This window comes from Henckelia pumila, chromosome 2 (genome assembly GCF_033568475.1).
Source record: "Henckelia pumila isolate YLH828 chromosome 2, ASM3356847v2, whole genome shotgun sequence".
Classification (NCBI taxonomy): Eukaryota; Viridiplantae; Streptophyta; class Magnoliopsida; order Lamiales; family Gesneriaceae; genus Henckelia; species Henckelia pumila.
The window spans coordinates 184,136,696-184,152,715 of NC_133121.1; the positions used below are offsets into that span (position 1 = coordinate 184,136,696).

Genomic DNA, 16,020 nt, shown 5'->3' on the forward strand with positions numbered 1-16,020 from the left:
ATTTATTTTCAAAAGGGGCAATTAGTCTGACCCAACTTTTGTACAATTCACGCACCCTACTGTCCATACATGCATGACATGTACGATTAATATGCTTTATTGAATATTGAAATCGATAATATTACTATTAAATTCTCTTATTTCTTGACAAAATAAAAAAAAAATTATCCTTTTCTTATTAGCAATTGATAACTTGCTTGAATCTTTTTAAAATTTGATTATTTATAATTATTATTCTCTTTAGCAAAGAATGCTTTTGCATAAAATAGGTTCCATGAGTGCATGTATTACCTTACTCTTTTTATTTTGCTCTTTTTAAAATTATTATTACAACATCTGTGTCACCATTGGTTCAAACAAAAGTAGATTGTAATTGTGAATTGAATTTATTCTAGGTTATTTTTAAGAAATATTAGTTTAGAGTTTTTTCAGCTCGAGAAGGTATGATCCAGTAGAAATAATAACTTCAGTTGAGAAGGTAATCCCCTGTAACATTTCCTGTGATATTTTCAGTAACAATGCCACATGTATTGTTGCATGATTTTCGCTCTCACACGCATGATGTCAAGTTTAATATATGATGAGTAGAGTTTCGTTTCCACGAGGATTAAAAATATATATTCACATAAAATATTGTAATTAAAATAATATCAATTTATTTAGAGAATCAATTAAGGCTTAAAATTAAAACAAAATAAATTAAACAAATCAGGATTTCAAGGACATCTTTGGGTACACGATTTGAGATAGGTTATAGATACAAGATTTCACTCAATTTTCATTCATATAAATCATATCGATTGATAATATCATCTATTCCTATTTATAAGCTAATAACTCTTAAGCGAATGTTGAGTAAGTTTTATTATTCTAATGCAAATTAAATATCAAAACAATTTAATCAAGTTATATGATTCTCTTTCAACAACCTCAAAAAAACTATAGGCCTCCCGAACTATACAAAAATTATAAGTTGTGTTTTTATACGATCATGTTCAAAATCCCCTCCCACTATTGTCAAATTTCAAATAAATTTAGCATTTCAACCTATGACCAATAAATTCAAATACAATTAAAACAGGAATACACAAATAAATTGTAATAACATATAATAGTAGACAAAATAATTCAAAAAATAAAACTCAAACCAAGATCCATCAATCACTATAAATAACCAATAAGTTTATAATGAAATAATCAAACACATATACATATTCTAAAATCTCATCATAAATTCAAGTCAAATAATAAAAATCATATATTCCATCCCAAATGAATTCATCCATCTTGTGATTCAACTATTCCTTGTAGTTCGCTCATATGTCTCAAATTCGTGTTTCAAGTCTTTTTGAATGCGTAGTGTGATTGTGTTGTTTGGCTGTTCTAGGAGAAAAGAAGAATGAAAGTGTGTCATTTTCTCTAAAAATTCGGTCGTCGTATTTTTCTTATAAACTACATCATTAACGGGCCAAAAATAGCGTACAAAAGCCCAAAATAGATAGGTTTTTGCGCGAAAGGCGTTGATCACTATTTTTATTTTTCAGAAATTTTGTGTGGGCGTTGGGGCTCCCAGTGCTATTTTTTTTTCTCTTGGTTCTTGCTCAATTTCGGCCATCCTTTAATCTCTTAATTCTTTCTTTCTCATTTTTCATTCCTTTTCATCTCTTTTTATCTACTATAAATGGTCGTTACCTAAGATCCTATAAACGACACAAACAAGAACAAAGACGCATTGTATTTATCACTCGAGAAACAGCAAAATACTAAGTTAAATACTATAAAATAGAAGTGCAAAACTTGTCCTTATCAAATCCTTTTAAACTTAAAACTTCTACTAGTCCCGCGTAAAATAAAATAAAACAAAAATAACAAATAACCACAAACATGAAAAAATTACTCCAGTAATGAAATCATGTAACTATAATTGGGCTAAAAAATGTAATTTGAAAATTTTTCAGTCCAAGCGTTCACAAATATTTTCTCAATTGTTCTCATGTGTCTTTGTGCTACGCCAATTTAATCTAACCAACCTAACACCCAGGTAGAGTTATGCAACTAGTGAGCTTTAGAAAGTTCATGGCCTCCATGTTCTGCTCCTCAGAGCAGTCAAAGGCACGGAAACTACTCTCCATCCATCCCGACCAATCTTTCGCAGCTTCAGGGGTTTTGCCTCCCACCAATGGCTTTGTTCCATTTGTACGAACTTAAGCATAGCAAACTGACGTCGCCCCTCATGATGGTGATGGTGTTTGTGACGATGTCCTGGAGCACCCTCAGCTCCTACATGGCCTATATCTCTTTGACCCTCGTCACCTTGTCCGGTCATATCTCTTAAAATATTAATGCACATTAATCCCAAATATCATACTAAGTCTCAAATACTATGCATGTTCTAATACCATAAATGTAGTGAGCTAACTCAGATCACGTACTAACTAGCAGTCTTAAGCATACAGTTAGCTTAATAACCCAAGTAATTAAAATAATATAGTTTTTTCAAAAAATTAAAAACCTAGTACAAAAGAAATCGTAGGAATACAACCGGTACTAAAAACTCATTGTATTCACGCAATCATATTTAGAGAATTATCTGTACGCATATAATCATCCCAACATCCCCTAGACCTGCAACTAAACCTGCCTCGATCCTCCCGCTTCGTCAAAACTAAGACCTGTCCCATGGAATGGGGTCTCAAGGTAATACCAAGGACGTAAGTGGCAATCGCCCAATACGAAGTATGAGTAAACAAAACTAATATGATGCATGCAACATGAGATGACAGGAGGTTTATGCCCCAAAGAACTAGCTGGTCAGGAGAGACTGTTTTCTGCCTCTCGACATCGATTCACCAATCCCTCTTACGATGTCGGTATGAGTATACAAAATTAATAACTCTCTCCTGTTATTCCAGATTGTTTGCACACGCACTCTAACTCATAATTTAGTGAAATAAATAAGAAAATGACAAAATTTGTCATATTTTAAAAAATAATTAAATTAATTTGGTTTAATAGTTATATATTTAATTGAATAAAATAACCAACTTTTAATTAAACAACTATGAAAATATATATAATTGTATTATTTTATCTTAATATTAGTTATACACAAAATACATTTTAATAGTAAATTTTATTATTAAATTAAGTAATAAGTTTAATTATTTTTTAAATAAAATTTAATATTTAAATTACTTGTATAAAGAAACTTAATTAGAAACATAAGCTAACGCTATTAGGATCGACAAATGTGCAGAAGGGGGGGTTGAATACACAATTTAAAATTTCCAGCAACTTCGATCTGCTTGAAGCAGATATAAGTAACTAGGTTGCTTAAAAACTATAATTTTGTTCGAATCTCATCACGATCTTCTCTTGGTACTTATGTGCTATTCATTTCATCAGCTCGAAATAAATTCATACATGAGATTACTCAACACTGAACTTTATCTTTCGGGTTGGGGATGAACCCGTAATCGCATCTAAAACTTCTCAGAAAGTGCGTTGATCACTAGTACATCAACTAGATGAGAACACATCTTTAGCAAATTAAAAGCATGACTATAACGTCCCCTCTTTTCTCTGGAATTCACACATAAAAATACTGACATCATAGGATCTTAAATCAAGAATCCTTACCATTTCGTCTCAAACATCTGACGTAACTGGTCGAAATCTGTTAAATCTCTGCAAACAAACCACTACATCTCTGTACTTGGTCAAAATAACAATCCAATGCACAGTCAAAATCATTTAATCCAAAGTGCAATTCAGTCATTCATCTAGAAATTACTCTTACATTCAATAGCATTTTCTATCTCTTTCAAAGTCGGTGGCTTAAAAATTTGTAATCTTTTCAACGTACAACACCTCCATCGGTGTAAGAGCAACATCCATAGGATCATTGGCGATACTACTGCCTTGCTCAATCTGAGGGACTACATCTGTCAAAGGCCTATTTCTGGCTCTGCGATGAGGTATCTGATATATAGGTGATCAATACAAATAACATCAAGATATCATAATCATCATCTCAATTTCGGTCATCCTCTGCTCATCTATCTGAAGAGAACTCAAATTCTTATCAAGAATCTCATCTGATTTTCTTTGAAAGTATCACGTGGTTTACAAGTAATTCAGATAATCACGTAGGCATATAATTCTTAAAGTAGTAAAGCTTGCTCGCATGGAATTCATTTAATCAAGAAAAGAAATAAATCTCATGCAAAAAATAAAACATGCGTACTCGATCTACCCCGCTCGTCAAATTCTAACTCGATTTAAAACTCTTAATGCTTTGATACCACCTAATGTGGACTTCGAGTTCGAACTTCAAAACTCCAAGAAACAGCAGCAAGAATTTTTTTTAATTGAACAGTGCCGCACCGTGGTCGAGCGGGGAAAATGCATGCTCGAGCGCGGGAACCTGCTGGAGTTCTGTAGCACCAAAAACTAAAATTTCGGAACAGGCCTTGATGTGATGGAATTTTCCTATGTTTGATTGAGTTAATTTGTGATGATTAGGTGTATTTTGATTGGTTAAATTCATGTTATAGTTCCTAATCATTTTTTGTGATTTGATATAGGAAAAGAGAATAAATGAAGCTAAAAATGGAAGGAAAGAGCCGAGATAAGAGAGGAATTACGAAGCAGCAATAGTTAGAAAATCATTTTTAATTTTAGATAAATTCAAATCCGATCTTCACCGTTCAAAATAAATATCAAGATGTTTTGAAGAAACTTTCCAAATTTCAGCTCAATCCGACGGCTAGATCTCTTGATATGAATTTTTCAAAATCGCTGCTTGATGGATAAAAAAGCTGCGCGCTCGATCCGCAAAGTTTAACCAATCGAGCGCGAGCAGAAAGAAAAGCTGGACAGAAAGTTGGCATAATTTGGGGCACTCGATCCACAGACTTCGACCGATCGATCGCGATGGACTTTTCCGAGAAATCCTTTTAAATTAGGAAACTTATTTCTTTAGGACTCTAGTCTTTAAATACTCCTATAAACTCAAAAATTAGGGGATTATTATCATATTCTAGATGGCTTGGAACGTGAGAAACACATTCGAGGCTAAGTTTCTTCTCTCTTGTCTTAGATTTACTTTTCTTTCATGAATTTTTCTGTAGAATTCATGAATATTTGTGGCTAAGTTTTAGTACTTTGTTGAGGAAGACGAACCCTTGATTTTGTTTATTCATGAGATTTTCATTTTTCATTGTTTAATTTTAAATTGTGTATCAAAAGTTGTTTTGGAATGATTGCCATGGTTGTATGTGGGATTTTAGGAATGACCACCATAGGATTTTGCTATACAATCTATTGCTAAATTAGAATTCAAATCCGTAATTGTTTGAACCATCTAATTTATGAAGAAACTATGATTAATATTTTCTGCTGTTGAATTTGTTAAATCGTAGGAACAATAATTGACTAGATTAAATACAATCACTTGTATTTGTGTTGTCTAGATTCATCAGTTTTACTCATTTGAATGCTGCCGTTGATTTAAATCTAATCGTTGGTATTTGGTTAATTTATGGGGTAAGGGTTAACATAGAACGCTGGTGTCTAGTTAACTAAAATTAAGGTGAAACATGAATTAAGTTTCCAATGATGAATATTCAATGTGAATTAATTATTTTTTGGGAATCTATGATCGAATGAATAATTTCAAGGGTGTAGTCGACCGATACCAAGTCTCATTAGTTTATTGATCTTTCTTATTTTAATTCTTGCATAGTAGTTTATAAAATCCAAAAAACCTCTTTTATTATTTTCAGTATTTTAAGAACACTATTTAAATTTCACTTTCCTCGTGGGAACGATCCCTACTCACACTACTGCATATTTTGTTATCTGATTTGAGTTGGGTAACTTGGGCGTGACACGACTTAGTGTTACCAAATTTTGGAGCCGTTGCTGGGGAAGGCGTTTAGTTTATTTGTGTTCTTGTTTTTATTTTTATTTTTTTTCTTTCCCCCTGTGTTTCTCGGGTTTGTTCATTCTTTCAGGTGAATCTTCGGAAGAAGAAATTACATACGACCCGGAGATAGAAAGAACTTTCATAAATGAAGGAGAGAAGCTCGTAGGAGACAAGAAGAAGACAAGCCCGTGGTTAAGGATCTTAGAGAAGCAATGGCTGAAAACGCAAATCTGAGTCTGAGACAAATTGGAATCCCCGATCTGAACCATCTGCCCTTATGCATTACTTTTCCTACTTTAGAAGCTAATGCTACTTTTGAGTTAAAATCTGGGTTAATTCACTTATTACCTTCATTCCATGGTCTTGCAGGTGAGGATCCGCACAAGCACTTAATGGAATTCCATGTAGTGTGCACAAGCATGAAACCACATGGAGCAACAGGGGAGAAAATCCAGATGAGAGCCTTTCTTTTTTCTTTAAAGAATGCTGCTAAGGATTGGCTATACTACCTACCTCCTGGATCTATTACCACCTGGACAGAGATGAAGAGGATCTTTTTAGAGAAGTACTTTCCAGCTTCAAGAGCAGCAAACATCAGAAAATAGATCTATGGGATAAATCAATTTGCAGGAGAATCACTACATGAGTATTGGGAGATGTTCAAAAAGCTTTGTGCTAGCTGTCCGCAACATCAGATAAGTGAAAACCAATTAATTCAATTTTGCTATGAAGTTTTGTTGCCTCATGATAGGAGTATGTTAGATGCGGCCATTGGAGGAGTTTTTGTGGATAAAACTCTGGTACAAGCGATGAATTTAATTGAGAACATGACTTCCAATTCTCAGCAATTTGGCACCAACACGAGTGATCCAACACCCAAACGGGGCAACGAGGTAAATGTTTCTTCCCTTGAACAACAATTGATTGAATTGACGTCTCTTGTGCGTCAAATGGTTGTAGGTAATGGAAAGAATGTGAAAAAATGTGGAATTTGTGCTGCAATGGGACATGGAAGTGACATGTGTCCCATACTTCAAGAGGAATCTACTGAACAAGTCAATGCAGCAGGAGGATTTCCCTGGCCACCACAGCAGAAGTATGATCCTTACTCGAATACATTCAATCCAGGTTGGAAGGATCATCCCAACTTTAGATATGGAAAATCTCCGATGATTTAGCCTACACCTCATGTACAGCCGAATGCTCAAGCTTACAGGCCACCATATCATCCACAACAGCAGCGTCCGCAAATTCCTGCACCTGGTGAGTTTCTAGAAAACATTGTTAAGGATCTTGCTACTAATACCGTAACTTTTCAACAGAAAAAAGGAGCAAGTATTCAACAGTTGAACACTCAAATGGGGCAGTTGGCAACAACAGTTAACATGTTGGAGGCACTAAATTCTAGCAGTCTGCCTTCGCAGACAGTGGTGAATCCAAAGGAGAATGTGAGTGCATTCACTTTGATGAGTGGAAGAGAGTTGAAGGTCCATGAGGAGGAGGTACAAACACCGTTAAAGAAGGAAGAGGTGTAGGAGTCCAAACTAGAGAAGGATGAGACAAGTCAGAAAGAAGCACCAAGAGGTAAGTTTCCTCCTCTTTCTGAGTATAAACCTGTAGCCCTTTTTCCCTTAACATTGAAAGAGTCTAGGAAGGATAAAGGAATCAAGGGATTGTATGAAATTTTTCATAGATGCGAGGTAAATATTCCTTTGTTAGATGCTATCAAACAAGTACCTTGTTATGCAAAGTTTTTAAAAGAGTTGTGTACTATGAAGAGAAAACACAAACGGAAGGGATGTCAAAAAGTTGAATTGGGAGAACAGGTTTTTGTTGTCATTCAAAGAAAGGTACCCACAAAATGCAAGGATCCAGGTATGTTTTCGATTCCTTGTAAAATAGGAGATGTTCAGCTTGAGACGGCCATGTTAGATTTAGAAGCATCGATCAATGTCATGTCTTACTCTGTGTATGCTTCCTTAAAACTAGGGCTTTTGAATGAAACTGCAATTGTTATCCAGATGGCTGATAGATCTACTATTCATCCTAGGGGTGTGTTAGAGGACGTTTTTGTGCAAGTTGGTAACTTGGTTTTTCCTGCTTATTTCTATGTGCTTGATATGAAAAATAATGATTTGAATAGTCCAATTTTGCTAGGAATACCATTTTTTAAAACGTCGAAGTCCATTATAGATGTTAACAATGGCACTCTCACTTTGGAGTTTGATAGGGAGGTTGTTAAATTTCATATTTTTGATACCCTGCAAATTCTTGATTGTGAAAGTGTTAATAATATTGATGTCATTAATCACTTGTCGCAAGAACACAAGAAGGTTGTGAATGGGGATAAAGTTAAGGAGGTTATTGCAAGACCTATTGAGAATTTTACTGCTGAAAGTTTTTATTCTGATCTGCAGGTACCCAGGAAATAGAAGCAGAGGAAGTAAAGACAAAAAATTACTGCAAAACTGCGCAAGTGGGTGAAAGTGGTTAGAAAAACTAGATATGAACCACCATGAGCAAAAGAAGCATACAATTGGGCCGACGACTGTAAACAGAGGAGCTTCTTGGGAGGCAACCCAATGGGAGTATTTTCTTTCATTCTTAGTTTTTAATTATTTTTGTTTTGCATTTTTACTTACATTGGGGACAATGTAAGATTTTAAGTATGGGGGAGAGGACTTAGCCAGTCATTGAGAGAATTTATCCGTTTTAAAAAAAAAATTTAGAGCTCACAGTTTGTGATGAATTTGACTGTTGAAAATAACTAGTCCATGATGATATCTAATTGATGACGTGCATGATTTTGAAAATAGATGATTTGCTAACCGTGGAACACTTTGATATCATATTCAAATTAGACTTTGATGTGGTTCTTGAATATTCTTTATGTGAGGACCTTGGGTTGCTAATCTCTTCTTAGGGCAACTAATGATTAATTAAACAATTAATCAAACAATTAAAGAATAATAAATCAAGAGCAGATTTTTTTTTTTTAAATCCGGAGCCTCGCTCGATCGGGCAAAATCAGCCGATCGAGCGATCACCAAAGCCCTGCTCTCGGTTCCCTAAATATATTGGCCTCGCTCGATCGGATGAACTCGTCCGATCGAGCGAGCCCAATATGTCATTTCTCTGTTTTTGCAAATTGATGGCCGCGCTCGATCCTAGCTTTTCACAAGATCGAGCATGCCATCAATTCCAGAAAACCAGAATCATTTTTTTGCTGTCATTCCTCAACTTTCAATCTCAACAATCCAAAACTCAACCTGAATCATGGTTGATCAAGATAGGAACATGCATATAATCATATATAACGACGTGAGCATATAATCATGCGATTCTTACATCAAACGGATATCGTAAAAAGCATTAAATCACAAGCTACACTAAAATCATAAGTGCTTCCCGTATCAAGTCTTCTACTAAGTTTGATGTACTCTAATACATATTCGTTTAGCTATAACCCGAGTCCATACTTGCTAAATCTCGCTCCCGAGCTGTCCATGTCATCTCAGACTAGCTCCTGCCCCACCTGTTGTAATGCACACATACAAAACAAAGCAACAGCCGGATAAACTCCGGTGAGAAATATATTTCCCAGTAAAAGCAACTAAACATGCATAGCAAAGCATATATCAAATTCATGATATAAAAGTAACTACAATGCATGTTTTAAAACAAGGTTCTCTAACAAATTCTCTTATTTCATCGGTTGGGATCCCGAGAAGCAGATATCATAACTAACCACCGACTCTCCCGATCGAGGTGGGGTTACTTATCTTACTTCTCTAGACTTTGAAGCCACTATATATGTAAATCAGACGCTAGGTTAAGTCAATCACCCAGGCCATACATATATACTTCCTCAAATCATCTAATCGAACGTTTTCGTTCATTTCGAAATCAAAGAACAAGTCTTGCAAGATGAATGCAACATATATCATCATAATAGCATTCATTAACATCAAAGACTCATTCCATAATTCATAGAAGAGCATATAAAAGCAAGTAATCAAATAAGTATGTGATTTAGGGAACTCGATACAAACCATCTCGAGTTATAATCTCATTCAAGTAGTAGTCCACTTTTACCTTCGTATTTCTTCTGTTCTGAATTCTTCAAATCTGAACTGCAACCTCAAAACATTCACATCAAGCTTCGTTCAATTCATTCATTTTAGAATCGAGTCAAAATCATCAACACAGCTTCAATAAAATTCATTTCAAACCTCAAGCGAACTTCCTCGGTTCACAATCCGACCTCTTGAGTTGATTGAGCTTGTAGCATGTCTGAAATGTAAAGATTACCATCTAACAAAATCAGTATACAATCCCAAGATCATTGGCTCAATCTTAGACTATCAATATGGTTTCAAAACATAACCGAGCATCATAGCGATTGACAATCGGGAATCGTTACGATATCGAATTCATTTCTAATTTCAACTTCATTCATACGGCTCTTCATATCCGTTCATTATCATTCAACTCTTCATACCAACAGCTATAATCATCGACATATATGCTGGAAATTGTAACAAGTTCATTTCATAATCAATCTTCGAATCGGTTTTGATATCGGGATGCATACAAGATCAAGAATACATTCATAACTTCAACAGCAATCTCTGCCATATTTCTTTTTTAAACCATGTTAAGATAACAAAATACTTACTTCAAATCAAAGGTTTCATTGCAAGGATTCCAGAACATCTTTCGGAATCGAAATCGGACGATCGGATCAAAAGTTACGGCAATTTGAAAAATCGAAATCGAAAGAAAATGAAGAGGGCTTCGACCTCTGTTCCAAATTTCTGAATTCTTTCTCAACTAAACACGTTTCATTCTGATAATTATAAATAAAATCAGATATGTATTGCTTAATTGCAATTTAGTCCCTCAAATCTTCCTTAATTGCAATTCAGTCCTCGGCCTTCATTTTAATTCAATTTCAATCCAAAATAATTTAAGAATATTAGAATTTAAATCGAAACTCTAAATATTCCCAAATTAAATATATTCGGATTAATCAAATAATCCCGGCCTTTTGCATTTTAGCCCTTCAACTTCGATATTTGCAAATCAGCCCCTTATCGAGTTGTATCTTCAAAATTAATCTTCTTTAATTCCCGAAACATAGAATTTAATCTTGAATTCCATAAATATTCAAATCGAATATTTATTCTTTTAATTTAAGAATTCTCGGAATTTAATTCTCAAAATTCGTAAATTCTCAAATTAAATATTTTCGGCTCGGAAATTAAATCTATCATGTCCATAAATTCTCAAATCAATATTAGCCCATAATATGGAATTTAATTCTCAAATCCCATAATTAATAATTTAATATTTTCGGACCTTACAATTCCTCCCCTCTAAAAAATGATTTCGTCCTCGAAATCGTAGTCAAATCAAATATCAAGTCTGATAGACTGAATGATTATCTGAAGTTATTCTCACCTCAATCATATAACTCTGAACTTCGTATCTCATCACTTCATTTCTTATAAGATCCTTTCTTCGGATACGTTTCTATTCTCTTTGGTATCTATTCAGTTGTACTTTCAGTCATTGAAAAGAATTCGTTCTGAGCTGCTTCTTTCTTCAATTAAAGATTTGTCGACTAATCGACTTAACTCAGAATCTTTTCGATATCTATTTCATCTAATTAAAGTACATAGGAAAAATCAAACTGATACTTCCTAAACTTAAATATGTGGAACAAATCAGATCCATCATATCAAACTGAAAGGAATTAAGCTTTCAATCAAATCATTAATTCGGTATAACATCTCAGTCAATGAAATTCAGCTTCAGTGATGACTTGTTGTTTTCTCACAATCATTCTATGCTTTCTGCAAACATAGAACAAGTCTACACTGTCATTTCATTCATCGCTTCAAGATCAGTATTCAATTTCATATTCTGAATCTATAATTGAAACTCTGCTCTTTCTCTATTCTGAATGGAATAATATTTTACGAATAATTTTTTTTTTCGCTTAACTAATCAGTTTCAGCTTCAAAAGTTATATCTATCATTCAATTACTAATTATGGTTTTCTTCTCTGTTTTCATTTTGTACAGATTCATCTTCAAAATCTTTGTGTGTCTAAAATCAAATCTGATCTGATATCGACAAATCATGTCTGATCAGATGTTATATACTTCGGTAGTAGCATTTCAACACAGAGAATTCGGATTTCTTTCTCATCGTATCCTCATAGCATTATCTCAAACTCGGCTCAATAGCTGTTACAGGAATTATAATCATCAAGTGGCAACACATCAAGTCAAGTAATACCGAATCAGGTATTAAAGTTCTGAGAATAGTCTCAATATCTGGAAAATCAACTCAGATAATCCATCAATCAACAAATGGTATAATGCAATCACATATAACCAACTCTCAGAACATCAGTCAATCCATCGATGCCACATTCTATCGAAGAAATCTAAAGTCTTAATCCTGACAATAAATTTTCATCATTCCTGTAATTTCATCATATCTCTATCTTCTTCACAGATCTGAATAAATAACTGTTATTCACATCTCATATAGTGTATTCTAAAATTCTGATTAGTCTATTCGGACTATCTATTAATCAGAGTATAATATGCTGTAGTAACAGATTTCAAAGTATTCAGAGCTGTTGATAATTGGTATCACATCAAGTGAAGTTCATTCTCGACATTCGATTCATCTTCTCTGACTATTCTTCCAATTCAAGGATAATATATTGTACCTTTACCTCAAAAAGTACTCAAAGTCTTCGGATCATCTGTATTACAATTTAATAGTAAACTCAATGTTTCAATCTGAAACATTATTTCATGGCTTACTGTTCATCTTACAACGAATGTAATCACAATTCAGTGATTTGATCATAAAAACAGATCATCGTATACAGTAATTTCAATCAATCTGTTCATAACTACCACCTGTTTACCTCATATAAACTGCTTCATTTTGGTAGTTTCACAAAATGCTCTTTCAAATCATGATCTCATAACAAAATCCTGAAGTTTCTAAAGTGTCACTGAACTAATCTAGTCAATGATTCTCAACTTCATTAGAAACTCTCTGTACATTTAACTTCAAAAATGTACTAATTCTGTTACCTCTACTTGCTTTATCTTCTGATAAAACAATTATTGGATGAATCTTAAATTCATTGTTGTGCATTTTCTTCAAAATCTGATATTTCTTTTTCAAAAATATCAAGCACAATCAGATAATCAATCATAATAGAATTCATTCATTCTGATCTGAGGCTTCAATTCATATCTCATTCTGGCATTCGTTACTGCATTCTCATCGCTTCAGTTTACTTTCTGTGTTTCTTTCATCATCTGAACAGTTCTGGCTTATTTCAAATCAAAAATCATTCTGATTAGTGATATATTCGTCTGAATATTCAAACCAAAATACACAGAAATCTGGAATCAATTCATCGGATGACTATTTCATTACTCATTTCTATCTCTAAATATCGACAATACATATCATGTAACCCAAAAATCATGGATCATATTCAAATTCTTCTATCAGTTAAGAGCCAACAATCTTAAAATACGCTGAAATATCATCAAAGGATCAATAATTCTCAAAATCAAAAGAAATAAATCAAGATTGAGAAAATCCCTCAATCAAGGTCATCCAAAAACCAAAACTTCTGGATAACAAACTCTGCATAGTGAAAACAACTCACTTGCAACTCATAACTCAGAATGAGTAAATCACTCAGGCTCTATGAACAAAACAAGGAGAGCCACTCGAAATCAAACATTTCAAGAATTATATGTCCAATTGATGTAGTCGATTCAGCATAATCAAAGAAAAGACTAATCTGTAACTGATTTTCATATCATCATCTATCTTCTAAACCTCAAGATCAATATTCAGTTCATAATCTCATCAAGTCGGTAATTCATAAATTCATAAATTCATCAATTCACTATTGAATTCCAGCTCACAACTTAAACTAAAGTCAAAAATCTTACTGGAACATATCTGTAATCTCTATGCATTGGCATACCTATCAATGCTGATTTAGATCTTAAACATATCTAGTGCATAGAATAACTTATTTCGGAACATTTCCGTAATCGAACATCATATACACTAAACCGAAATCAAAGAATCTTAATTCGAGATTCCATCACTATCATCATATTCATATGCACATCATGTTCTTGTTGATCTAATTCAATCGTTTCTTCTATTCATCAATTCTATTTCAGTTCTCCTTTGATCAGACTATTCATACTTCTCCTCAATACTCGAGTTCTGATCAAGAACCAATTCTACTTCATTTTCACGGAATACATGCTTCCAATCAACTCAGATATTCAGGTACACATGTACTTCGTAAAGCATAAAACATACTGATTGGTTAAATCACAAAATCAAGTGATTCAATCATCTGAAATTATCACTAATCAGTATGCATCGTACCAAATATTTCACATATGAACAACATCATGTTCAATTTCATTTCATCGAAGCAATAGTTTCATTCTTCAACTCAATTAACAAATTCTCTTTTCTGATACAGAGGTTAAAATATAACACAGCTTTCATCTATCATATATCTCTTGAACCTACAACATAAACAGGTTAAAACAACATAAATATGTTACCTGTAAGTCTCATTCTCAGGTGCAATGTTATTCCGATCCTCTGTATACTTCTGCTATTTATTCTTCATTCGAATCTTCTTAGAATCTATGTTTATTCGAACATGTTCTATCACATCTACCTAAATTTTCTTTACACTGCTTGGTCGTATATCTTCCTCCACAATGAGTGTAATAATTTCTAATATACTCTGCATTTAGACCCAAACACTTCTGTCTTGGTCCGCTAGAGTTAAAGAATTACTTTCATATCATGCACTTCATATCTGTCCTCTTCCTTCTCATCATTTCTTCATCAAAATCCACCAGCTGGTTGCTAGGTTTTGAAGTTGGTATTCAATCAATCTGATCCGATATTCATCTGAATCTTTTCGATATTTAAACAACTGGTCAAGTTTTTCAAGCCAACTGTTACCTACAACATCCTATATTCATTTGCTGATATTCTGTTCTATTCAATCAGAGATACTTCATTCAGCTGAGAAATACCGTTCTGTTCTATTCAGTTTGACCATACCATTCTGTCCAATCTGGCCATACTATTCTGTTAGTCTGGGGTGCTTACATCACCCAAAGAACACTGTTCTCTTCGATTTTGGGTGCTTACATCACCCGGGGAAAATCTTATAACAAAACGGTAAAAATTTCAAAAATTTACAAATCAGTAAATTATGCAGTTGAATTTCAAATAAAGATCATGCTCACATGCAATTTATCAAATCATCGAATCATCAAATCGAATAAGGAATAATCATGCTATACTATAAATGCATGTGACGCAATCTACCCCGCTCAGCTTCTATCTCAGTCCAAGAACTTACGCTCTGATACCACCTGTTGTGAGGACCTCGGGTTGCTAATCTCTTCTTAGGGAAACTAATGATTAATTAAACAAGTAATCAAACAATTAAAGAATAATAAATCAAGAGCATAATTTTTTTTTTTTAAATTCGGAGCCTCGCTCGATCGGGCAAAATCAGCCGATCGAGCGAGCACCAAAGCCCTGCTCTCGGTTCCCTAAATATATTGGCCTCGCTCGATCGGATGAACTCGTCCGATCGAGCGAGCCCAATATGTCATTTCTCTGTTTTTGCAAATTGATGGCCGCGCTCGATCCTAGCTTTTCACAGGATCGAGCATGCCATCAATTCCAGAAAACCAGAATCATTTTTCTGCTGTCAATCCTCAACTTTCAATCTCAACAATCCAAAACTCAACCTGAATCATGGTTGATCAAGATAGGAACATGCATATAATCATATATAACGACGTGAGCATATAATCATGCGATTCTTACATCAAACGGATATCGTAAAAAGCATTAAATCACAAGCTACACTAAAATCATAAGTGCTTCCCGTATCAAGTCTTCTACTAAGTTTGATGTACTCTAATACATATTCGTTTAGCTATAACCCGAGTCCACACTTGCTAAATCTCGCTCCCGAG

At 34.0% G+C, this 16,020-nt stretch overlaps 1 protein-coding gene across 1 annotated transcript; it reads left to right on the forward strand.

Annotated features, from left to right (window-relative positions):
* Nucleotides 1-2,776: 2,776 nt before the first annotated feature.
* On the forward strand, nucleotides 2,777-7,464 carry LOC140879147 (uncharacterized). Its single transcript, XM_073282809.1, has 5 exons — nucleotides 2,777-2,870; nucleotides 6,299-6,494; nucleotides 6,681-6,793; nucleotides 6,890-7,057; nucleotides 7,139-7,464. Exons 1-5 carry the CDS (start codon nucleotides 2,777-2,779, stop codon nucleotides 7,462-7,464), a joined length of 897 nt encoding a protein of 298 aa, XP_073138910.1.
* The last annotated feature ends 8,556 nt before the right edge of the window (nucleotides 7,465-16,020 follow it).

Excerpts from the sequence above, each read along its gene's own strand:
- LOC140879147 (XM_073282809.1), top strand. The coding sequence starts at position 2,777 with ATGACAGGAGGTTTATGCCCCAAAGAACTAGCTGGTCAGGAGAGACTG. Across the intron at positions 6,495-6,680 it reads AAGAGGATCTTTTTAGAGAA|GAGTATGTTAGATGCGGCCA; the intron begins GTACTTTCCAGC and ends GCCTCATGATAG. Across the intron at positions 6,794-6,889 it reads GCAATTTGGCACCAACACGA|GTAATGGAAAGAATGTGAAA; the intron begins GTGATCCAACAC and ends AAATGGTTGTAG.